This window comes from Pristiophorus japonicus, chromosome 21, assembly GCF_044704955.1.
Source record: "Pristiophorus japonicus isolate sPriJap1 chromosome 21, sPriJap1.hap1, whole genome shotgun sequence".
Taxonomy (NCBI): domain Eukaryota; kingdom Metazoa; phylum Chordata; class Chondrichthyes; family Pristiophoridae; genus Pristiophorus; species Pristiophorus japonicus.
In genome coordinates, this window is record NC_091997.1 from 67,302,747 (window position 1) to 67,328,925 (window position 26,179).

The window sequence follows — 26,179 nt, forward strand, 5'->3', positions numbered from 1 at the left end:
GCCAGAGAATAACTCTGGCTATAACGTGTACATCAGCCCTAAATTATCACCTTCAGCTTAGCCATTCTGTAACCCTGCATTAATCATCTCCTTCGTAGTGACCTTTACCTCCGAAGAACAGAGGATTTCATCCCCAATTCTCTTAGCAGCCTGCGTGAGCTTGCAGCTATCAGTGTGGCTGGGTTTTCTCACCACTACGCGTACTTATCAACCTGCAGTCTATGAAGCTCAAGATCGGGTGCAAAAGGCTCGTTATAATGTATCCAGCCACAAAAGCAACACTGGTATATTCCGTAGAACAAAAAGCATCACTTGTAATTTTTCCGTTCTGACGTTAACACGTGTGCCAGGATAAATGTGTCATTAGTAACTGATGGCACTGTTTGTTGTGTCGGGGTTAATTGGCTAGGTTCCACAGTTCTTTCTCCCTTAAAGGTTGTGACTTGCACTGGGGTACAGTTCCACAGGCACCAGTCACCCTCTCGTACCTCTCCCAAGATTCTGCATGTGTGAGCTTTGATGATAAGAACATAAGAATTCTGAGCACGAGTCGGCCATTTGGCCCCGCGAGCTTGCTCTGCCATTCAATAAGATCATGGCTGATCTGATCTTGGCCTCAGCTCCAATTCCCTGCCCGCTCCCCATAACCCTTCACTCCCATATCGTTCAAAAATCTGTCTATCTCCACCTTAAATATATTCAATGACCCAGCCTCCACAGCTCTCTGGGTCAGAGAATTCCATCGATTCACGACCCGTCAGCGTCAGGAGGCTATTCACTCATGGAGAGCATCTACACCAGACTGACACGCATCAACACTTTACACTTTGAGTCAGAAAATCTAGGCTGACACTCCCAGTGCAGTGCTGAGGGAGCTCCGCACTGTCGGGAGGTGCCGTCTTTCGGATGAGACATTAAACCGAGGCCCCGTCTACCCGCTCAAGTATCCATAAAAGATCCCACGACACTATTCGAAGAAGAGCAGGAAAGTTATCCCGGGTATAATGGCCAATATTTATCCCTCAACCAACATGACTAAAAAAGCAATTATCTGGGTCATTATCAGATTGCTGTTTGTGGGAGCTTGCTGTGCGCAAATTGGCTGCCGCATTTCCTACATTACAACAGTGACTACACTTTCAAAAGTACTTCACTGGCTGTAAAGCGCTTTGGGACATCCTGATGTCGTAGAATGCACTGTATAAATCCAAGTTCTATCTGTCTTTACAACCATAAAAGTGATTCAGGTTATTCTGTAAACCCCACTCATTCCTTATTCTACATAACAGAAGCTTTGCAAAACTCTTGGCATCTACCCCGATCTTCCTGTGGCACGTTACTGATTAAAGCATCTAATCGTCTAGACCATTACTGAGCAGTTTGGATTCTTACTGATATTCATACTAATCTTGCTTATAAATTAATAATAATAGTTCAGTATTTGGTGCGATGCATGTGAGTGCTGCTAATGCAGATGCAGGTTATATCATCAGGCAGAAGGGAGTGGAAAAGAAAGCAGGAAACTAAAACTACCACGGCGGTTTTCAAATGTTCCACAAGCACTTTATTGGGTTTGCCTGGGGAGAATTATAAATCATTTTTAGCTTCTGTGAACTTAAAAAAAAATTATTCTGAACACTGTAAACCCACAGGAAATCAGGCATGGAACATGCAACATCTCTCACGCTGGAAGAAAATGGTAATATTTAAATCATTTTATACAGTCATCAATTTATTTCCTTATTGATAATAAGCATAAATGCACTCTGTAACCAGGTGATGAAAATGTGAATTCTTTGAACTGTAATTCTCTGCCCCAGAGGGCTGTGGAGGCTCAGTCGTTGAGTATATTCAAGGCCGAGATCGATAGTTTTTTGGACTCTTGGGGAATCGAGGGATATGGGGATCGGGCGGGAAACTGGAGTTGAGGTCGAAGATCAGCCATGATCTTATTGAATGGCGGTGCAGGCTCGAGGGGGCAAATGGCCGACTCCTGCTTCTAATTCTTATGTTCTTACCAAGTTATCTCACCCAGCTGTAGTCAGGCTCCTGGTTACAGCATACGATCTCTTGCTTTGTAGATGGTGCTTCCTGATTTTACATAAGAAATGGGAGCAGGAGTCGGCCATTTGGTCCCTTGAGCCTTTCAATAAGATCGTGGCTGATCTGACCTTGGCATCAACTCCACTTCACTGCCTGCTTCTTTGCCTCCCTTATCGTTCAAAACTATCTATGACGTGACCACGTCAATCTTTAGACTGGGCATCAAAATTTGGAATAAAACGGCCTTTTAAACTAATTCACAGTTCACCAGAGGCCTGGTTTTCCAATGTGAGGCCCGCTTCTGAAGCGGAGGATGGGACCCAGCGAGATGGGGTGAAAAATAAGCTGAAGGGCTTGTTAGAAATAAAGTTACAAAGGAATAGAGAAACAGGCCAAAAATAAGTGTTTAATGTTATTTTGATATCTAAAATATTAATTTTTATTTGCCTGTAAAAGTAACAAACTGACATCTGGATACTTTTATTACTGTAATATTAATGTTTGGGCAGGAAAGTTTTTAAATGGCTGACCCAGAGCGGTCTAAACTTCAGTTATCTACAGGTTAAGCTGTGCAGCACAGCAATTTAACTTATAGCCAACTGCTTATAGGGAAATATGCTACAAACTTAGCCAGTGCACGACTGCTATACATCAAATCAGCGCTAAAATAGTGTAAGACCTTTGAACGGAAATGACCTGCACTCAGAACGCTCTGTGAACAGCTCAGGTACATATATCACTGCAATATTAACGGCCCTGTCTTACTACATTCAACCAAACCCTTCGGACAGCAAGAATCCGTTCCTTTGCCTAAAACCACTTCGGAAAAGTCAAGTCAACAGAAACTAATTTATAATCACACCTGCAAGGTTATTTGCAAATAATTACTTTCCGCCTGGAATTCTGCGACATTATGAGGCCTCGGGTAACCAGAAGTGTCACAAGTGTGACACACACATGCACACACATGCACACACACGTGGGATTATGCACCAGATACATTTCTTTCCAGCCGGGTGTTATATCAAAGCATAAAAGCATCTCATTACATTGAGGCTGCAAAGTCTGTGCTCAGTGTCATTTATCCTCTAATTGTGTCTCTAATAACTAGGGTCTAGTTTCAGGACCGAATCCATTCTTTCGAAGGCCCTTTACAGTTCATCATCAGACTGAAGAAAGTTGTCTGCCTGCTCATCGTCCAGGTACGTAACAGCAAGCTCTTGTTCACCGTGAACCACTTCAGACGCAAGCATCCTGCGCTTTGTGAGGCCATTTGGAGAAGCAGAGTATTGCATTAGTTCCGAATCAGAAGATTGAAGGTCTTGCTCCTCACCCTCCTCAGTGACACCTCTGCTCCCAGACCCCCATTCTTCATACCAATAATCATCGTCCCGTCTCCTTTCATCAATTCCTTCGGCCACTTGCTCCTGCTGAGTTATGAATGTCCCCCCCTCATTGTCCCCTCCAGTGGTGTGCATTGACACAATTCTGTTCACATTCATGCGAAGGGTGACCGATGAATCAGCGGGATCCGAGACTGTTTGGATCAGCTCTTCTCCGTACATCTTGCCTGGTGCCTGTTGGAACCAAGCACTTTCATCAGGCAGGTCGCCTTCCATCTCACTTGACTCGGTCACTCCATGAACTGCGAGACCGCCTTGAGAACGTGTATATTCATCAGGATCTTCCACATCTCTTGCGCTGCTCTCCGGCACGGCCACGAGTTGCTCTCTAACATCTCCCACCTTCACTTGGATTCCACCACCATCACCATGCAGAGTATCAACCATTTTAAGACCTTTCCCACTCAGTAATTCCTGGATTTTCTGCTGGGTATTAAGAAACTTTAGTCCCGGTCCTAATTCATCTGTGTTTCCTTCACCTTCATTGTATTCTTCCATTGAATAAAAGTCTTCTGGGTCCAAGCTTTGTGACACATTCACTTCTGCCTCTATAGTGACCACGCCACCGTGTGAAGATTGCTGGACATTTTTTATATTAATTGAGACGTCAGATCCCTCTTGGTCATCTCTAGTGAGCAACGAAAGCTCATCTCTCAGACTTTCCGGTACAACCCCTTTCAGTTGCTCTAAAGCCCCTTTCAGTTTAACTTTCGGATCGTCCGTTTCCTCGTTCAGCAGTTCCACAATGGATGCTTGCACTCCGTGTGAAACCTGAATCGATTCTTCGATCAAGCACGGCGCAGAGAGTACTTTTGACAAGGAATCGTGGCGGCTGGCCACGGTGTGTTCAACCTCCTCCTCGCCACCTTCACCTGCAGGTTGCTGCAACTTCACTCCCGGCCCATGCGTCCCCAACAATTCTGCTTCCTCGCTAACCAGGTCGTCTGCTTTTGCGTTCGAAGGAGCAAAGCTGGACGAGCTCTCCATAAATGCCTGCAGCGCCGGTTCTGCATCGGCCAGCATTGTTTTCCTAAAGTCTGCGTCAGTCATTGTGATATTTACCACTTCTTGGTATGTGCCACCTTTTCCTTCATGGTCATTGTCCTCTGATCCAAACAGAGCGGTGTCTGCGGGCATAGACAGATCCCCAGCTTCGGCAGATGGTTCGGAGGTCTGCTCGCTCCTCCCAACGTTTACCGATACTCTCCCTGGGCCCTCTGCTCCCTCACTGCCCAGGCTGAGCAGGCCACCGACAAAGCTCTCCGTCTTTGACCCGGTCACATGCTCCAAAGCCCCTTTCAGCTGAAGTTCTGGACTTTCGGCATCTATATTCAGCATCTCCTCAAGTGCACACTCATCTGTCACATCAACAGTCTCCTCCCTCCTTGACTGAATGGTGATCTCCCTTTTGGTTGTCCCATCACCCAGCACTTCCTCGGTGTGATAAGTGATGACAGAGTCTGGTGAAACCTTCACTCTTTTCAAATCAGTGGGCTTTACGACTGTTTCAATGATGTCCCCATTTCTAATATTATTTATCAAGGTCCCTTCTTCAGAGATAACGATTCCTTGATTATCATTGGGCTCCTCTGTGGAAGTTTCTGTCCACATCTCTACAGCTTCCATTCTGGGTTCCTCTCTGTCCTTCTCTGTAATATTATCGGATTGGAAATCTGTTATTTCTGCACCTACCTCGTGTTGGGTAGTATGGATGTATCTGTCAGGGGGCGTAGATGGCCCCCCGTTACTGAACTCTACTTTGAATTCTACCTCATTTGGAGCAGGTTTGACTGTTATCACATCCTTTGAAGACCGTCTCTCGTACTCCTCTTCGGCTGGCTCAGTGGACCTGCCGTTATAATTATAATCTTGCACCTCACTCAAAGATTGCGGCAATTCGTTTGAACGCTGAGAGTTGGTTTTGTTCTCTTCATTCTGTGAAACATCAGCTTTATTGTCATTCACTGACTCCTCGACCGTTATCTTGGACCTGTGTGTGGCCACATCTACGCCTCGCTCATCCCCACGTAACCCCACTCTGCTCTTCTCGTCAACCTTTTCTGGAAACACTTTGTGCTGGACCGAAGCTTTCTCCGTCGTGCGGTATGGGTCGGAAGATGCTGGCGTAAACCTGGAAGCGTTTATTGACCTAGCTGAAGGAGCTACACTTTGAATTACTGACAACGACTTGTCGGTATAAAGCAGGTCTCCATCCGAGAAAGAGCCATTGATAATCTTTCTTGTGGATATTCTGGATGGACCGGGTTTAGGGGTTGGTCCTGTTGTGATCATCTCTCGATCTCTCCTGAAGCTTGAAGGAATATTGATAGTCTTCCATTTCTTTCCACCCAGAGGGCTCAGCATTGGTCGTACCACCACACTGTATGTCTGCGATCTTGTGTCCGTGCCTGTTGAAATAATGAGCCATTTAATACAAGAGTCTGTTTTCACATTCAAAGGTGCACTAAAAGGATGACTGATTTCAGTGCTAAGGGAGAGAAAACTACTCGAAGGCTGTGTGTGGAAACGTACTGGCCAATGCCACACTCGGCTATACACATCAGAAGGTAGACTGTATTCGCTGCTCACCATGTGGGAGACCAATCGCAGATCGAGTGACCGCTTTGCGGAACACCTCCGTTCAGTCCGCGAGCGTGACCCTGTGACCCTGACCTTCTGGTCGCCTGTCACTTTAATTCCCCGCTCCACTCCCACTCTGATCTCCCCGTTCTCAGCCCCCTGCACTGTTCCAATGAAGCTCAACGCAAGCTCAAGCAACAGCACCTCATCTTTCATTTAGGCACTTTACAACCTTCTGGACAACATCGAGTTCAACAATTTCAGACCTTAATCTCTCTCTTTTCTCTCTCTTTCCCTCGGCAGTTGATTTTGCCATTTACGCCTGAACTAGACCCTTCTTAACTTGTCCCATTACCATCTCCTTTTGTCTCGCACCCATCATCCCCTTTGTCTCTCTAATCTCTCCTGCCTTCCACCCTATCACAGACCTTCCCTTTTGTTCTTTCTCCACCCCCCCCCCCCTTCCCTGCCCCAACACTTGCTTAAAAACCTGTTATATCTCTAACTTTTCCCAGTTCTGCCAAAGGAGCATCAACCTGAGACGTTGACTCTGTTTCTCTCTCCACAGATGCTGCCTGACCTGCTGAGTATTTCCGGCATTTTCTGTTTTTAATTCCGAAGGGCTTGTGTTTGATTCCCAGGCTGTCTTGAGTTTGTTGGCCTGAGCCGAGACAGCAGTTAGGACACTAAAAATGTCCTCCATACCCCCTGGTTTAGGAAAGGAGTGGGAGGGGGAAATCTGTCAGTTTGATAAGCTACACAATAAATAAAAAATAATTTTTTTTTTTAATCCCCTCTTCTTCAGAAGGCACTGCCTCATGTTGGGGTACAGCCATCCTCTGATACCCTACTCCACGACCATTCTTCATTGGTGACTCGACACGGTGGGTGTCGGCATCACAAGTGAGCCTTGGCCCGCCCTCACCCCGCAGGCACTCTCTGTCAGGAGTCACTGGGTAGTAATCGGCAACACTGGGCTTTTCTCCCAACTAGCTGTTGAGGCCAATTGTATCTCCTCCACTGTAGCTAACCCAGCGTAGACTAGGGTGCATCACGGAGACCTCTTCCCCTGTAGGACTTAAGCTCCACAAGTAACCAACAGCAGCTACCGATGAATCTGCCATTTACAAGATAACTAGACTCATCTTTTGTTTCTTAACTTGCCCATTACCCATCTCCTCCTGCCTTGCACCATCATCCCCTGCGTCTCTCAATCTCTCCTACCTCCCACCCTGTCACAGACCTTTTTGTTCTTTCCTCCCCCCTGCTCTTTCCCTGCCCCTACAGGGGCCATTCCAGCCAATAGTTTCAAGAAAGTAAGACTTGCAGTTGGGGGAAAAATTGCAGGTCGGATGCAAATCTTATCTACAGGAGGTGTGCATATTGTGTTTAGCAGAAAAGCAGAGCGTCTGAGCAAACAAAATAAATAAATCCTTTTTAGAAAATAGTTTTACCTTGTCTGGGTTTTCGCAGATGCTCCTCTATCCCCTGTTGTTTGGCGAGTTCGGCTTCTAACAAGGCCCTGTCAAGACAATTAATCTCATGGTCAAGGCAATTTGTAATGGGTTTACACATTTATTCCAGACTGGGCAATCGTAAGGTGGAGTGTCTTGGTGTGACACGGTGTGATTATCGGGCAAGGTTGGGGGCACATGCACCTCAGATAAGACCCACCCAGGGTTTGACAATGGAATCTGATCAGACTCCCGAGATGGTTCAGTGGACTGCCCAGTATCGAGCCCAACAGACCAGCTTTCATTCTGCGTCTGTGCTGAATTAGCCCACCCCCGCCAAAATGGCAGAAGGAGTCCATCTGGGCGAGGAAGGGGTGGGGTGGGAGAATAAGTTTCTTGCCCAACTTGGCACTCTCCATGTGCTGGCCTCCACAATCAGTGTCAGCAGGTTTGCAACGCTGCTGACACCAATATTCTTCTCACCCGATGTCCACAAGTATTATAAGAACATAAGAATTAGGAGCAGGAGTTGGCCATATGGCCCCTCGAGCCTGCTCCGCCATTCAATAGGATCATGGCTGATCTTCGACCTCAACTCCACTTTCCCGCTCGATCCCCATATCCCTTAATTCCCCTCGAGTCCAAAAATCTATCGATCTCAGCCTTGAATATACTCAACAATTCAGCATCCACAGCCCTTTTGGGGTAGTGAATTCCAAAGATTCACAACCCTCTGAGTGAAGAAATTCCTCCTCATCTCTAAATGGCCGAACCCCTTATTCTGAGACTGTGCCCCCTGGTTCTAGACTCCCCAACCAGGGGGAAACATTCTCTCAGCATCTACCTTGTCAATCCCTCTCAGAATCTTACATGTTTCAATGAGATCACCTCTCATTCTCCTAAACTCCAGAGAGTACAGGCCCAATCTACTCAAACACATAGTGATCGGGGCAAGGAACCTTGGTTGTTTTTGCTTTACCTCTTTAACCCAAGGGGCACTGAGGCCTAGCTCATAGCATCCAGTTCAGCAGGGATCGGGGGAAACCTGGGATCTTCGGCTTCGAATGACTCCGTACCACGCATTGCAGTTCACCGATCCACTAAACTTTTTATCATCCAACTTCATGTACCAACTACTACAAGATGTTGTCGGCCATATTGTCCGCATGCCCGATGCTAGATCCCCGAAACGAGCGCTCTACTCCGAGCTCCGACACGGCAAGCGAGCCCCAGGTGGGCAGACAAAATGCTTCAAGGACACCCTCAAAGCTTCCTTGAAAAAATGCAACATCCCCACCGACTCTCGGGAATCCCTGGCCCTAGACCGCTCAGAATGGAGGAGGAGCATCCAGGAAGGCACTGAACACTTTGAGTCTCTTCGCCGGGAGCACGCGGAGGCCAAGTACAAACAGCGGAAGGAGCGCACAGCAACCCAAGTACCCCACCCGCCCGTCCCTCCAACCACTGTCTGCCCCAGACACTGCCTGTGACAGAGACTGTAGGTCCCGCATTGGTCTCATCAGTCACCTTCGAACTGGTGTTAGTGTGGGAGCAAGTCATCCTCGACTCCGGGGAACTGCCTCAGAAGAAGAAATTCATAAAGACCAGCAACAATGATGGATTCTTGAGGCTATATTCAGAGGTTGCGTCATTCCCTTCAAAGGAAAAGTGACTCATTCCTTCTCTTTCTCTTCCCCCCCCCCCCCCCCCCCGACCCCCAGCCCTCCTTTCTTCTTCAGTCGGGACAGTTGCTAAGTTAAGGAAAAACAGATTACTCAGGGGATCCTGGAAGCCGCACTTGACAGCTGTATTGTAAAGCTGAGCTCGATTGATGCTTGGAAGGCAAACCGAATGTCAAAAGGGGTTGAAAAGAGAAAAAGAAAAGCGCTGAACGCAAGCTTTGAGGAACAATGCCGGAGCGTTTTGAATGTGGGGAGTCAGAGTGGAACAGTTTGCTCAGAGCTGGCACAGCTCAATGCAACAATTGGCCCATGTGCTGGAGTGGAGTATGAAATCACCAGAAACTCAATCCAAGAAAAACACTCGATGCAGCATTTTTCAGCATTATGTAGCAGCGGGAACAACAACACGTTGGCCTTGTCAGTAAGTCTAGATTCAGGACATTGGGCTTTTTTTTGGGGGGGCCGTTTTCCTTTTGTTTTCTCCCTGGTCCTGGAAGCAGTACATGGAATTTTACAGCATGAAAAGAGGCCATTTGGCCCGCCTGGCCCATGCCGCCGTTTATGCTCCGTTGACAATTAACAGAGTACAGTCTGATCTTCCACGGGTTAGCATAGACAATTAATGTTGTCTATTCAACATGAAGGGGATCGTGACTGACGCCAGTGCCATTTTCCCCCAACATCCAGACAATTCCCACCGCTTACTGATCAGGAGCCCCAGCTGATTGAATCCTCCCCAGACCAGGTACACTGGAGCCAGTTGAGATCACCTCATTGAGCAAAGACTATGGGTCAAACTCAGGATCTTCTAAACTCTATGGCTCAGTGGCAATGACAGGGCTTCAATAAGAAGACACAGATTTAAGTTGATTGGCAAAAGGACCAAAGGTAAATCCGAGGGGAAACTTTTTTACACAGCTTTCAAAAGGGAGTTGGATAAGTACCTGAAAGAACAATATTTGCAGGGCTCGGGGGAAAGGGCGGGGGAGTGGGACTGGCTGAGGTGCTCTTACAGAGAGCCGGCACGGGCTCCAAGGGCCAAATGGCCTCCTGCAATGTATCCATTAGAAACAGAAATTTACCGCGCAGAAGGAGGCCATTCCGGCCCATCGTGTCCGCGCCGGCCGACAAAGAGCCGCACGGCCCTTGGTCAGCAGCCCTGAAGGTTACATATAAACCTATGAACAATGGCGGAAAGGCAAAGAGCACCCAGCCCAACCAGTCCGCCTCACACAACTGCGACACCCCTTACGCTGAAACATTCTATACTCCGTTCTATGATTCTATGAATTATTCTTCACATATATGAAGTTAGCTCAGGATTCATTGTAACAGAGCTGTACATTTTGTTGACTTTTTCTATGTATCAAGGTGAGGCACATCAGTGCCGGATAGCAAAACCTTTTCTATCTTTTATATCCAGTGTCGGCATCAAGCACTGCCAGGTGGGGAGCAGGACAGCCAGATATAAAGCTTTCCCTCCTCACTTGCCCCAGCAATACGATAGCTTCAAGCTCAATAAACACCTCTTGCTGTGCCAGTGTGATCTATATTTTCCATTCCACGCACGAGTCTCTATCACCCTTCGAAGTGAGATCGCTCATTTGATGCCGAGTTACGAGCTGTTCTGCTTCTTGGACCCGTGCCCAGAAAGGCTGAGACTACTCAACCTCATTTCAAATCGGATTCCTACAGCAAGCAAGCTGAGGAGACATTGTTCACGTTAGCCTGGACTGAATTCCTACCCAAGTCCCAGGAGGGGAAGGCCGGATTTGCGAGCCTGCTACACCAAGCAGTTTGTTCGTGGGGTATTCCGGAGATGAGGGGGTTGACTTATGAGGAAAGGTTGAGTAGGTTGGGCCTCTACTCATTGGAATTCAGAAGAATGAGAGGTGATCTTATCGAAACGTATAAGATTATGAGGAGGCTTGACAAGGTGGATGCAGAGAGGATGTTTCCACTGATGGGGAGACTAGAACTAGGGGGCATGATCTTAGAATAAGGGGCCGCCCATTTAAAACTGAGATGAGGAGAAATTTATTCTGTGAGGGTTGTAAATCTGTGGAATTCACTGCCTCATAGCGCTGTGGAAGCTGGGACAGTGAATAAATTTAAGACAGAAATAGACAGTTTCTTAAACGATAAGGGAATAAGGGGTTATGGGGAGCGGGTGGGGAAGTGGAGCTGAGTCCATGATCAGATCAGCCATGATCTTATTGAATAGCGGAGCAGGCTCGAGGGGCCGTATGGCCGTCTTCTGCTCCTATTTCTTATGTTCTTATGTATTCCGTGACAAATGCGATTCTATTATTTCCAGAAGGGATTTCTCGTATTAAAAAAAAACCCATATATTTCAGTTTCCACTCCTCCAATATTTTTTTCTTTGTTTTAAGACAATCTTAGCTTGCTCCACTGACAATTGGATGCAGGGGTGTCGAAACACATTGTCTCTGTGGGTCTTGTAGATACCAAGGACCTCAGAGGTCAAATTTAAATCCACATAGCCATTTAGTTCCAATTATCTCCGCTGGCAGATAGTGACAGAACTTTGTGTTCTGATTTAAGATTTATTCACTAATAAGACATTTTATCTGATGTTCTGTACACAAAGTAGCACTTTGGAATAACAAGCCAAACATTTATGTGTTTTACGGGTTTCTAATGTCTGTTTGTAAAGGGGTTATGATAGTCTTTTAGTTTTCCATTAAGGTGTTCCTCCAGTCCATCAATTGCCTTTATTGCTTAAATGCCCAAGAAAAAAAATGGTCGAGTGGTTTATACATTGAATACATTTGTTTCTGGGCTAGCCTGGGATTTGCTTTAATTCTCGAAATACCAAGTCAATCCAAGACTTGGGTAATGGGGCCGAAATTCAACAGCAGTTTGGGGGCGGTAACCCGAGGCGAGGTGGGACTTCCTGCGCCCAAGTCCCACCCCTGCAGCAAAATTGGGGTCGCCCCAACCCCCCCCCCCCAAAAGCAAGTGGAGCACAATGTCGCACACACCACTTCCTCTCTGGGGCGCTGGCCACAGGAATTTACCAGCGCTACTGAGAGGCGCAAACGATGGAAATATTTCCTCCGTAGTCTCCGAATAACAGCCTCTTCCATGAGCTCCCTCCCACTCCTGAATAGAATAAAAGATCATGGTTTTTAATCTGATAAGACAATATTTATCACTCCTCTAGAACCCACCTCTTTGTTTCCACTGTAACCTTTCTTGTCCTTATTTCATTGATGCTATTAAGGCGACAGCTCCTCTGAACTTTCCTCCTCTCTGCCAAAATGCTCTTCCTCCGCCCCGAGTTGTGTTGAAATCCGGGTTCATCGCACTACTCCTGCTCTAACTCGATCTGTTCCCCTCAAAACTCTGGAATTCCTCACCTCCTCCAGTCCCCCTCTCACCCCCTTTAAAACCGAAGCCTTGCGTCACCTCACCACAACTTCCTGATATACTCTCCTTCCGGATATAAAAGGGGTCAGAGGGTCTAGTAGGGAGGAGGAACTGAGGGAAATCCTTATTAGTCGGGAAATTGTGTTGGGGAAATTGATGGGATTGAAGGCCGATAAATCCCCAGGGCCTGATGGTCTGCATCCCAGAGTACTTAAGGAGGTGGCCTTGGAAATAGCGGATGCATTGACAGTCATTTTCCAACATTCCATTGACTCGGGATCAGTTCCTATGGAGTGGAGGGTAGCCAATGTAACCCCACTTTTTAAAAAAGGAGGGAGAGAAAACAGGGAATTATAGACCGGTCAGCCTGACATCGGTAGTGGGTAAAATAATGGAAGCAATTATTAATCTGATAAGACAATATTTATCACTCCTCTAGAACCCACCTCTTTGTTTCCATAGCAGTGCATTTGGAAAGAGGTGACATGATAGGTCCAAGTCAGCATGGATTTGTGAAAGGGAAATCATGCTTGACAAATCTTCTGGAATTTTTTGAGGATGTTTCCAGTTGAGTGGACAAGGGAGAACCAGTTGATGTGGTGTATTTGGACTTTCAGAAGGCTTTCGACAAGGTCCCACACAAGAGATTAATGTGCAAAGTTAAAGCACATGGGATTGGGGGTAGTGTGCTGACTGGTTGAGAACTGGTTGGCAGACAGGAAGCAAAGAGTAGGAGTAAATGGGTACTTTTCAGAATGGCAGGCAGTGACTAGTGGGGTACCACAAGGTTCTGTGCTGGGGCCCCAGCTGTTTACATTGTACATTAATGATTTAGATGAGGGGATTAAATGTAGTATCTCCAAATTTGCGGATGACACTAAGTTGGGTGGCAGTGTGAGCTGCGAGGAGGATGCTATGAGGCTGCAGAGTGACTTGGATAGGTTAGGTGAGTGGGCAAATCCATGGCAGATGAAGTATAATGTGGATAAATGTGAGGTTATCCACTTTGGTGGTAAAAACAGAGAGACATACTATTATCTGAATGGTGACAGATTAGGAAAAGGGGAGGTGCAACGAGACCTGGGTGTCATGGTACATCAGTCATTGAAGGTTGGCATGCAGGTACAGCAAGCGGTTAAGAAAGCAAATGGCATGTTGGCCTTCATAGCGAGGGGATTTGAGTACAGGGGCAGGGAGGTGTTACTACAATTGTACAGGGCCTTGGTGAGGCCACACCTGGAGTATTGTGTACAGTTTTGATCTCCTAACTTGAGGAAGGACATTCTTGCTATTGAGGGAGTGCAGCGAAAGTTCCCCAGACTGATTTCCGGGATGGCGGGATTGACATATCAAGAAAGACTGGATCAACTGGGCTTGTATTCACTGGAGTTCAGAAGAATGAGAGGGGATCTCATCGAAACGTTTAAAATTCTGACGAGTTTAGACAGGTTAGATGCAGGAAGAATGTTCCCAATGTTGGGGAAGTCCAGAACTAGGGGTCACAGGCTAAGGATAAGGGGTAAGCCATTTAATACCGAGATGAGGAGAAACTTCTCTACCACAGAAAGTTGTTGAGGCCAATTCACTAAATATATTCAAAAAGGAGTTAGATGTAGTCCTTACTACTAAGGGGAATCAAGGGGTATGGCGAGAAAGCAGGAATGGGGTACTGAAGTTGCAACTTATTGAATGGCGGTGCAGGCTCGAAGGGCCGAATGGCCTACTCCTGCACCTATTTTCTATGTTTCTATCCCTTCAGTCTCCTGCACTGTGAGCCTTGGCCTTTGACTTGGTCTTCTCCATCTTTTTTTATTTGTTCCTGGGATGTGGGTGTCGCTGGCAAGGCCGGCATTTATTGCCCATCCCTAATTGCCGCTTGAGAAGGTGGTGGTGAGCCGCCTTCTTGAACCGCTGAAGTCCGTGTGGTGAAGGTGCTCCCACAAAGCTGTTAGGGAGGGAGTTCCAGGATTGTGACCCAGTGACAATGAAGGAACGGCCGATATATTTCCAAGTCGGGATGGTGTGTGACTCGGAGGGGAACGTGGAGGTGGTGGTGTTCCCATGCGCCTGGTGCCCTTGTCCTTCTAGGGGGTAGAGGTCGCGGGTTTGGGAGGTGCTATTGAAGAAGCCTTGGGGAGTTGCTGCAGTGCATCTTGTAGATGGTGCACACTGCAGCCACGGTGCGCCGGTGGTGGAGGGAGTGAGTGTTGAAGGTGATGGGTGGAATGCCAATAATGCCTTCCATTTTAAAAAACATCTCCCTTACCCACAGGCCCACACCCAGGTTGTTCAAATTCTAACTCTTTGAACCTTGTGTACTTCAGATTTGAAGTTATACTCATTCCTGTTAACCATGCTTCAAGCCTACTGTCAAACGGAGCGAGATCAAAATATTACCTGTAGGTGGCCAGCTCAAGACTGAGTCCCATCTTCACCTGCATCAGCTGCTGTTGCTCTGTGAGATTAAGTGTGATGCTTGACATGAGATGTTGCTTTTCATCCTCCAGTAAATCAATCGCCCTCTGTGCACAACAACCAAGACACAGTTAGTCTTACAGTCCTGCCTATACTGCACTTCGTAATTCACTATCTAATCCAACGCCAATCTCACCAGGTATACCAGGGATGAGGAACTTGTGCTATGTGGAGAGACTGGAGAAGCTGGGATTATTCTCCTTGAAGTAGAGAAGGTGAAGGCGAGATTTAGCAAGAGTTGTTCAAAATGATTTGTTTTGATAGTTACTCCTAATTTACTCGGTTTCCGTTAACGACGGGTGGCTCGGTAACCAGAGTTAGCAAGGGAGCTAGAGGGGAGATGAGGAGAAATGTTTATAAGCAACGAGTTGCCTGAAAGGGCAGTGGAAGCAGATTCAATAGTAACGTTCAAAAGGCAATTGGATAATTACTTGAAAAGGAAATATTTTGCGGGGCTGTGGGGAAAGAGCACGGGGGGAATGGGACTAATTGGATTGCTCTGTCACAGAGCCGGCACAGGCACGATGGGCCGAATGGTCTGTGCTGTGAGATATCTGTAATGGAAAGATTTAATTGTGTAAAGGAAGTAAATTAACAGGCTTGATCTCTAATTATTATTTTCTTAATTGAAAATGAAGATATTAGTAATTCCGATCACTCAGATAAAAGACTTGCATTTATATAGCGCCTTTCACGACCACCGGACATCTCAAAGCGCTTTACAGCCAATGAAGCACTATTTGGAGTGTAGTCACTGTTGTAATGTGGGAAACACGGCAGCCAATTTGCGCACAGCAAGCTCCCACAAACAGCAATGTGATAATGACTGGATCAGTTTTAGTGATTTAGGAGCACTGTGATTGACTGGGAAGTGCGTGTGTGTGGATGCTGGCTCACACTCAACCCTGATCCCTGATGCTCCCACCTGCTCCCTCATGATTATAACAACATGCGAAATATGGCTGGAATGGCCACTTTTGTAAGCTAAGAGCGAGTGGTTGGTATCGGTGGAACTGTACCCAGCATAACTTAGTGCTACTGCCCAACCGAGCATTATGGGTTAGGAAAAAGGCTGTGTTATTTGGATCATTTATCCAGCACGCATCCTCAGCAATCTCCCATCTTTTCAGGTACCGCTCACAGATGTGCAACTTCACTCAGCAATGGCGGGACCATCCAGCTGCTGGAGGCAGCATTGCAAAGAAACACCGGGCTGATCGCCGGTGTCAGAGGACTGCGTTGAGTAGACTAGAAACCGCAGTCTTGACAGGAGGTGACTAAGAAAGACTTGAAAGAAAGACTTGCATTTATATAGCACCTTTCACGACCACCAGATGTCCCAAAGTGCTTTACAGCCAATGAAGTACGTTTTGGAGTGCAGTCACTGTTGTAATGTGGGAAACGCGGCAGCCAATTTGCGCACAGCAAGCTCCCACACACAGCAATGTGATAATGACCAGATAATCTGTTTTAGTGATGTTGATTGAGGGATAAATATTGGGCCTAGGACACCGGGGATAACTCCCCCTGCTCTTCTTCGAAATAGTGCCATGGGATTTTTTATGTGCAGACGGGGCCTCGGTTTAACATCTCACCTGAAAGACGGCACCTCCGGCAGTGCAGCGCTCCATCAGTATTGCACTGGGAGCATCAGCCTAGATTTTTGTGCTCAAGTCTCTGGAATGGGACTTTGAGAGAGAGAGTGCTGCCCACTGAGCCACAGACACATTAGATGAAGGATCCAACTGTCGGAAGAGACCGTTATCTGTCTGGATGGAAGTTGCCTCCAGCTGTTAATGGGATTAAAACAGAGTGCTCCAACACAATGTGCATCTCAGTGTCCGTCACACGTGGGAGGCCACATTCAAACTAACTGCCAGAAAACAGATGCCCGCTCAGTCTCAAGGATTTCCTTTGAGCTTAACCCCGATTGTTTCTGCGCTAATTAATCTTTGAGCAGCAGGCGTTCCTCCCACCCCCCCCCCCCCCTAATGGCTCAGTTGGTAACGACACTGCCCTGTGAAGCACCACAGCCCAGATAGATCCCAGTTCCAATCCCCGGTCAGTGCTGAGCTACACGATTTCAGCTGCAGCAGCAGGCTCGAGGGGCCGAATGGCCCACTCCTGCTCCTATGTAAACTGCAGCAGCAGATACAGTTGGCCTCACTGAACCCTGGACTAGTGAGAAGTAACACAAATCGGCCAGGGTTCCCCCACCCCTTGACCTTGATCGAGTGGCGACAGCTATAGAAAGCATGATCGACAGGTGAGGACAGGATTGGCTTGGCTGTGAATCCTTTCCCCTTCCCCCTTCTTACCCCTCCCCCCACCCCTCAGCTGCATAACCAGCCAACACTCACTCCCCTAGGCTCAGATATGAAGGGCCGAATGGCCCACTCCTGTTCCTATTATCAGTGTCAGCCGTGGCTCAGTGGGTAGCACTCTCGCCTCTGGGTCAGAAGGTTGTGGGTTCAAGTCTGACTCCAGAGACTTGAGCACAAAAATCTAGGCCGACACTCCAGTGCAGTGCTGTCGGAGGGGCAGTACTTCGGGAGCGCTGCACTGTCGGAGGTGCCACCTTTTGGATGAGACGTTAAACCGAGGCCCCGTCTGTTCTCTCAGGTGGATGTAAAAGATCCCATGGCACTATTTCGAAGAAGAGCAGGGGAGTTCTCCCCGGTGTCCTGGGCCAATATTTATCCCTGAATCAACATCACTAAAAACAGATTACCCGGTCATTATCACATTGCTGTTTGTGGGAGCTTGCAGTGCGCAAATTAGCTGCCGCATTTCCCACTTTATAACAGTGACTGCACTTCAAAAGGTACTTCATTGGCTGTAAGGCACTTTGAGACGTCCGATGGACGTGAAAGGCGCTATATAAATGCAAATCTTTTCTTTATTCCTTATGTTCTTGCGACTGGCCATTTGCCCGAGCCAGAGCCAGCGAGAAAATGAACATTGTTTGCAGCCAGTTTCTGCTCCTCCGTGGGCACCATAGAGACGGACGGACTTGGCTGCTGAGTGTGTAGCAAGCAAGATTGGCACCGAACCTGGGTCTCTGGCAAGAGTCCGACACTTCAGATCCAGCACTGCTGGGGGAGCGCAGAACAATGAAAAGTTTTAAACAAACAATATTTAATTCTCTCCGTCACCAAGTGCTTCTCTAAACGTTTCCCTGAGCTCGGCATCGGCTGCTGAGAAATGTGGCTGCTGTGCAATTTCCGCGGGCACAGTGGGATTGCGCAGGGAGAGCGCACAGGTCGCGCTTGATCCCTCGGAGTTAGAGTTAGTGGCTCTGAGCCAGGGCAGGAGCAGCAGCGGAGATACTCTGTGCCTCAGTGCCTCTGGGCAAGGGAGTGGAAGGGAAGCAGCCATGAGTTTGACCCTTGATTGCATCCAGCGCCTCCTGCTGGAATGTGCCAGGATAGCAAGCCAACTGAGGTCAGCACCGGGCTCAGTTGTGACTTCCTCAACGGCAACATAGCCTGTCGATATTCCCCCGAGACTGCCGTACGGAGTTAGGTCACACATCAGCCGTGATCTCATTGAATGGTGGGACAGGCTAGAGGGGCCAAGTGGCCTCCCCCTGTTTCTATATGAAGAGTGGTGGATGCAGAAACTCTCACCACTTTTAAGAGATGGTTGGATGGGCACTTAAAGTGCAGCAACCTGCAGGGTTACGGACCTAGAGCTGGTAATTGGGATTAGACTGGATGACCTTTTGTTGGAGGGCGCAGACATAATGGTAAGTACTGCAGGGAATAGAACACGGCCAGAGTGATCTCCTGGACTAGTGTCGATCGCCTGGATGGGTCGCAGAGGAATTTTCCCAGATTTTTTTCTCCCTAAATTGGCCTGGTTTTTTTTATCTGGTTTTTGCCTCTCCCAGGAGATCACGTGGCTCCGGTTGGGGTGGAGTGTAGAATGTTTCAGTATAAGGGGTGTCGCAGTTGTGTGGGGCGGACTGGTTGGGCTGGGTGCTCTTTGCCTTTCCGCCGTTGTTCACAGGTTTATATGTAACCTTCAGGGCTGCTGACCGAGGGCCGTGCGGCTCTTTGTCGGCCGGCACGGACACGATGGGCCGAAATGGCCTCCTTCTGCGCGGTAAATGTCTATGTTTCTGTGAAGGTACATGGCGGCTCAGATTATCATCCACCGGTAATCCGCAGTCAGAAACGCAAGGGGCGAAATCCGGGAGCATCCCGCTTAGGGGTGGTAACCTTCGCAGGGCGGGACTTCCTACCCCCCCGGCACAAAGTCCCACCGCCCCCCCCCCCGACCTAAATTGGGGTCAACACCCCTGACAGGGGGCCCTCCTCTTCCGGTAAAGGTGCACCCCGAAACAGAGTGCCAGGCTGCACCTTCACGGCACGGACCCCGCGGGAATCAACACTTAGGCCGGACCGGTAGGCCAGAGGACGGCGCAAAATGGCGGCGCGCACCTGGCCTTTGAATCTCGCCCTGCCGGCAGAGTGCAGCTCGGTCCGCGAACTACGAAGCCTGTGCTGACATCGCCCCCACGGGCAGCTGGGTAATTTCCACCGCGGGGCGCAAATGGGTCGCTACTGCTCTCGCGACTCCGCTAACTCCTGCACAGGTTCGTGGGAGCCTGTCGCGTCCCCCTCTCCTCCCCCCCCCCCCCCCCCGGCCCCAATGGGAGGCGCACAGCAGGGGAAGTTTGCCTCCTCGTGTCTCGGGCAGGTTATCGAGGTTGACGCTCCCGTGTAGGGCTGGTGGGCTGCTGCGTTGTCGGCGATGCTGTCCCTTGAACTGAAGCTCTGTCACTCCCACCAGGCAATAAGAAGGTGCGTCCTTGTCATGCCGGAGCCCACACACCCTCTGTAACAGGCATGTGGTCGGAGCATGTGGTGCGTCGGCCAACCTGAGCAAATAAAACAGAGGCTGCACACGGCACACCAAAAGATGTGGAAGCAATTCCTCTGAATCAGAAGGTCGTGGGTTCAAGAGACTTGAACACAATCCAGGCTGACAAGGTCGGAAGTTAAACCGAGACGTTAAACCGAGGCCCTGTCTACCCTCTCAGGTGGATGTAAAAGATCCTGTGACCACTATTCAAAAAAGAGTTATCCCCAGTGACCCTGGGGCCAATATTTATCCCTCAACCAACATCACTAAAACAGATGATCTGGGTCATTATCACGTTGCTATTTGTGGGAGCTTGCTGTGTGCAAATTGGCTGCCGCGTTTCCCACATTACAACAGTGACTACACTCCAAAAGTACTTCATTGGCTGTAAAGTGCTTTGGGACGTCTAGTGGTCGTGAAAGGGGATGTAGAAATTGAAGTCTTTCTGTGAGCTAAACTCCCCCACCCCCAAGTTCCACAATGCGGGGAGCCCATTCAGCAGACAGTTCCTGACAACTTGCATTTAAAAAGCGCCTTTAATGTAGTGAAACGTCCCAAGGCACTTCACAGGAGCGCAATCAAATAACCTTTGTCACCCAAAGATTGGATACACAAGGATCAGGACAGGTGAGCAAAAGCTTGGTCAGAGAGGTAGGTTTTAAGGAGCATCTTAAAAGGAGGAGAGAGAAGTGGAGAGGGTTTAGGCTACTGCCATAGCCTACCTCATCCATCCTTGTCACCGCAAGCTCGAACCCTATTGCTCAGGGATGACCCCAGCCCTGTCATCAAAGACCCTTCGTCCTATTGTACAGAACTATGTAACAGTGCATGACCCTCACTGCACCTACAGAAACACTCTGAAATGTGTAATGTATTGAGCTCTGTCTGAAACATGGCGGTGAGAGCGTGGAAACCTTTTACAGAAAATATTATACAGGATCATGAAATAATAATGCCAAACTTGAAAGCACAGACCATGCTACACTGCCCAAGCTGTTTAAGCTTGGTGACTACAGCAAGGGGATCTGTTGTGTCTCCCTGCCATCTTCACTAGCATCGCCCACACTGAACGGAACAAAACAGAATGAAAGAATTGAGCTTCTGGTCATCTGTTCAGGTGATCCGGCTTGAAGATGAGCAGGTTGTCCTCTTCGTGTCCTATCCAACATTCCTCACTCATCCAAACACAAAATCATTTGACATTTATCACATTGGTATTTGTGAAACTTTGAAACATAAGATTCTGAGGGGGATTGACAGGGTAGATGCAGGGAGGATGTTTCCCCCGGGCTGGGGAGTCTAGAACCAGGGGTCACAGTCTCAGGATAAGGGGTCGGCCATTTAGGACTGAGATGAGGAGGAATTTCTTCACTCAGAGGGTGGTGAATCTTTGGAATTCTCTGCCCCAGAGGGCTGTGGAGGCTCAGTCGTTGAGTATATTCAAGGCTGAGATCGATAGATTTTTGGACTGTAGCGGAATATGGGGATAGGGCGGGAAAGTGGAGTTGAGGTCGAAGATCAGCCATGATCTTATTAAATGGCAGAGCAGGCTCGAAGGGCCAAATGGCTGACTCCTGCTCCGAATTCTTATGTTTGTGCTGTGAAGAGTGGCTGCAATGTTTCCCCATATAACAGTAACTGCACAGCATGTGACACACTTTTAATTTAAGGAAGTTCTCTTGGAGAAGTTCCGCTGTATTGCCCCAAAAGTAAACTAAATACATCAGTGAGGTGTCACGCAGGGAATTTGTATCATGTCTCCAGAATCTGCTTCAGTATTTACAGAGCAAATGCCTTACATTCACCCCTGGTCAGTGCAGCCAGTAATACAATGCTTTAAATAATAACTAAAAAAATAATCAAAGGATTCGAGGCCCTGGAGAGGGTGCAGAGGAGATTTACTAGAATGGTACCAGATATGAGGGATTTTAGTTATATGGAGAAGCTGGGGTTGTTCTCCTTGGAGCAGAGAAGGTTAAGAGGAGATTTGATAGAGGAGTTCAAAATTATAAAGGATTTTGATAGAGTAGCAAGAGAGAAATTGTTTCCGGTGGCAGGAGGGGCGGTAACCAGAGGACACAGATTTAGGATAATCGGCAAAAGAACCAGAGGGAAGATGAGTTGTGATCTGGAACACGCTGCCTGAAAGGGCGGTGGGAACAGATTCAAAAGTAACTTTCAAACAGGGAATTGGATAAATACTTGAAAAGGAAACATTTTCCGGGCTGTGGGGAAAGAGCAGGGGGGAGTGGGACTAATTGGATCGCTCTATCACAGAACCGACACAGGCACGATGGGCCGAATGGCCTCTTCCTGTGCTGTGTGATTCTTTGTTCCCTGATGGCTCGGCGGGTAAATGCACTGATAGGTTTGGTACTGAGGCTCGAAAGGCTCTGGTCAATTCCTGTTTCTGCTCCGAGTCGGGTGACCTCAATGGGACGATATGTGACCACAGCACCCGTGGGTGAAGGAGGGGGTGAAATAGGTCAGCCAGTGCTCCTACTGCTGATCACTACCCAGTGATTCCCAGGTCCGCGAGTATGGGATGGGGCTAGGTTCTGCCTCAGCTTCTCATGGGCCCCCACAGGTGCTGTAATGTATTTGCTTCATGGGTTCTTTGCTTCAGAATTCATAGCAACACATTGCTATTAAGAATGAGTTGGTTTATTAGCCAACATTTAACAATCACACTACACATTACCAGTTCATCCACCAGGCTCACAATTGCATACCTCATCGTGGATCCCCCGAACCCAACTGGCTGGGGTTTTATTGAGTCTTGTGAACATCACGTGACTGGCTAAGGCACTCACAGTGCAACAGCTCCACAAACCTGTGAGCATACTCACTGGTGCATACATTATAGCTGCCAACACTCATTTATCTAGGTCCAGACATGAAGAATTGTGGCCTGGACTTGATACTGAGAACCCTGGCTGAAATCTCCCCTCTCTGGCCCAGGGCATGTGGATCAGTGGCAGTGCCCTGATCAATTAACTCAACACCGACCGGTGATTGTCCTTTAACAACATTCACCCAAACCCGTGACCTCTACCACCTCTAATAGGCAGTACAGAATTTCGGAGACCACCAGGCCCCAGACTGACAGGGATCTGATGATCTTTCTGGATCCCCTGTTTGAATACCTATATTGTGTACACCATGCAATCCTGTATTGTTTTTCACATCTCCTGACTCCCAAAGCCTTTCCACCAAGTACAAGGCACAAGTCAGGATTGCGATGGAACACTCTCCACTTGCCTGGATGAGTGCAGCTCCAACAACGCGCAAGAAGCTCAACACCATCCAGGACAAAGCAGCCCGCTTGAATGGCACCCGATCCACCACCTTCAACATTCACTCCCTCCACCACCGGCGCACCGTGGTTGTTACCATCTACAAGATGCACCATCTACAAGATGCACTGCAGCAACTCGCCAAGGCTTCTTTGACAGCACTTCCCAAACCCGCGACCTCTACCGCCTAGAAGGACAAGGGCAGCAGGTGCAGGGGAACACCATCACCTGCAAGTTCCCCTTCACGTCACAAGCCATCCTGACTTGGAAATATATTGGCCGTTCCTTCATCGTCGCTGGGTCAAAATCCTGGAACTCCCTCCCCAACGGCACTATGGGAGCACTTTCACCACACGGACTGCAGCGGTTCACGAAGGCGGCTCACCACCACCTTCTCAAGGGGCAATTAGGGATGGGCAATAAATGCCGGCCTTGCCAGTGACTCCCACAAACCATGAACGAATATGAAAAGAAACCATGTCTAATTCTGCCCTCCTGAGCATCCCTGATTATAATCGCTCCACCATCGGTGGCCGTGCCGTCTGCTGCCTGGGCCCCAAGCTCTGGAACTCCCTCCCTAAACCTCTCCGCCTCTCTACCTCTCTTTCCTCCTTCAAGTTGCTCCTTAAAACCTACCTCTTTGACCAAGCTTTTGCTCGCTTGCCCTCATTTCTCCTTATGTGGCTCGGTGTCAGACTTTTATCGCATAACGCTCCTGTGAAGCGCCTTGCAACGTTTCACTATGTTAAAGGCGCTATATAAATACAAGTTGTTGTTGTTAATTGCTTTGGGGCGTCCTGAGGTCGTGAACGGCATTACATATGTAAAAATATATAAACTTAATAAACAGGTTTCCATTGAAATGAACAGGGAGAGATTTTATATCTCCAAACAACTCTACCCAAGACTTCTCGCTTGACATGTACAGAGTTAAGTGTAATAGCAGTATTTCCAAACGTACTCACCTGGTATTCCTCCACATCCATAGCTCGCTTCTGCAGAAATATTAAAAAATCTTCTTCCAGTTGTTTCTGGAAATTAAACTGTTCCAATAGTTCTTTCTTCAGTGCCTCTATCTCCCTAATCAGAAGCACCCTCTCCTGGTCTAACTCTTCGCCTCTCTCATTGTCCAGCTGGACAGCAGCTTCAAGTTCCTCTATCTTACCCTTGTAGATATCAAAGTTGCCCTGCCACATCTCGGAGAAGACCAGGGCGTGTCTCCCGACGTCTTCCTCGGTCAACGGGGCCATGTGGGAGCCTTGAGTGAGCAGGAGATTGGGCGCTCTCCTCACCTTCTCCCTCAGGTCCCCCTGAGCTCGCTCATGCTCAGCCTCCAAGGTCAGGCACTCTCTCTGCAGCTGCGAGATGTACTCCTCGAGAGATGCGTTGGAGGTCTCAGCCTGCTCAAGGGTGCTCTCCTGTTCGGCCAGCTCTTGGCTGATGCCTTTGCAAAGCTTCTCCTCGGTGGTCTGATGCCTCTGCAGCTGCTGGATTTCTTGCCACAGCCTACGTCGTTGCATCTCAGCCTTCCCTTTCTCGAACGCCAGCTCCTCCACTTCCCATCTCATCCGATTGATCTCCTCCACGTAAGCGTTCTTCTCTTCTGTCCGCCCCTCGCTCCTCAAGTGCTGGACCTCGGTGGCCAGGAGCTGGTTCTCTTGCTCCAGCTGTCTGACCCTGCCAAGGTAAGACTCCAGGCGGGAGTTCAGCTCCTGCAGCTGAGATTTTTCACGAAGAATGCTGGATCTGAATGGAAACATTATTCCAGATTGCATCCCTGCTTTCACCAGCAGCAACCCCCCCCAAAAAAAAAATCTGCTCCTCTCCCTCAAACTCAACGCACACTATTGAGACCTGTGCGAGCTCCTTAAATTAGTGCTTGCCCTGCAGCAAAGGGAGAGGCTGCTTTGCATCTGTGTGTGTGTGTGTGTCTCTCTCTCTCTCTCTCTTCAAGTGCTGACAGGTGGTACCAGCTCTAACAGGGGGAGGTCCAAACTTTCTGAGTCATTGGGAACTCTCTAACTCACTCAGAACTTCAGCAACAGGCTCGGCTGCAGTTCTGACCCCCTGTGGCCAGATGTGGCAAACCAGCTGAATATTTCTGCTAAATTGAAATCATGAGAACATAAGAAATAGGAGCAGGAGTGGCTGATCTTCCTTGACATTTAATTTTGTTTTTGGCAATGCAAAGCCTAAGTCTCAAAGTAGAGGTTTAAGATTTGAGGAATAACATGTCCCTTGTTCAATGATCCAACTATGCACTTAATCAATTGTAAAAACTACACAGGGTCTGCTTTCCAAGCTTTTAAACTCAGTAAGTAGAACAGCCCCAACTAAAATCGTCCCAGCTTTAAGTATTGGAGCAGTCTGCTCCCACCCCTCAGTTCTCAGCTTACATCTAACTGGAGAGGAATGTTGAGGAATGAGGGGGTGGAGGGGGTGCGGAGTAGGAAAAGCTGATGTCATCCTGCTCTTCCCCTGCTTGACTCCTACCCTGTGCCAAGATTGTCACAGAGCAGTGTTGATGGAGAGTGTGCAGAAGTTTACATCCCAGAGCTTTCTGGCGGGGAGTGAATTGTAGGAATCTTTCTACCTCGGTCACTTTATATCTTATGAATGAGTGGTGGCATTCCTTTCCCACTGGACGAGGATCATGTGTGCGCTCTCTTCCTCCTATCCATTCCACAAGGGCTGCATTACCCTCGTGTCAGCTGTGGCTCAGTGGGCAGCACTCTCGCCTCTGAGTCAGAAAAGGTTGTGGGTTCAAATCCCACTTGAGTGCCGCACTGTCGGAGGGGCAGTGCTGAGGGAGCGCCGCACTGTCGGAGGGGCAGTGCTGAGGGAGCGCCGCACTGTCGGAGGGGCAGTGCTGAGGGAGCGCCGCACTGTCGGAGGGGCAGTGCTGAGGGAGCGCCGCACTGTCGGAGGGGCAGTGCTGAGGGAGCGCCGCATTGTCGGAGGGGGAGTACTGAGGGAGCGCCGCA

The 26,179-nt window shown here is 48.5% G+C and overlaps 1 protein-coding gene across 1 annotated transcript; it reads right to left on the bottom strand.

The window, feature by feature from the left end:
- Window positions 1-1,541: 1,541 nt before the first annotated feature.
- On the bottom strand, window positions 1,542-25,172 carry synm (synemin, intermediate filament protein). The gene is made up of 4 exons (XM_070864978.1): window positions 24,161-25,172; window positions 14,953-15,077; window positions 7,481-7,548; window positions 1,542-5,854 (listed from the first exon to the last, which is right to left on the bottom strand). Exons 1-4 carry the CDS (start codon window positions 24,968-24,970, stop codon window positions 3,195-3,197), a joined length of 3,663 nt encoding a protein of 1,220 aa, XP_070721079.1. The 5' UTR covers window positions 24,971-25,172; the 3' UTR covers window positions 1,542-3,194.
- Window positions 25,173-26,179: the final 1,007 nt, after the last annotated feature.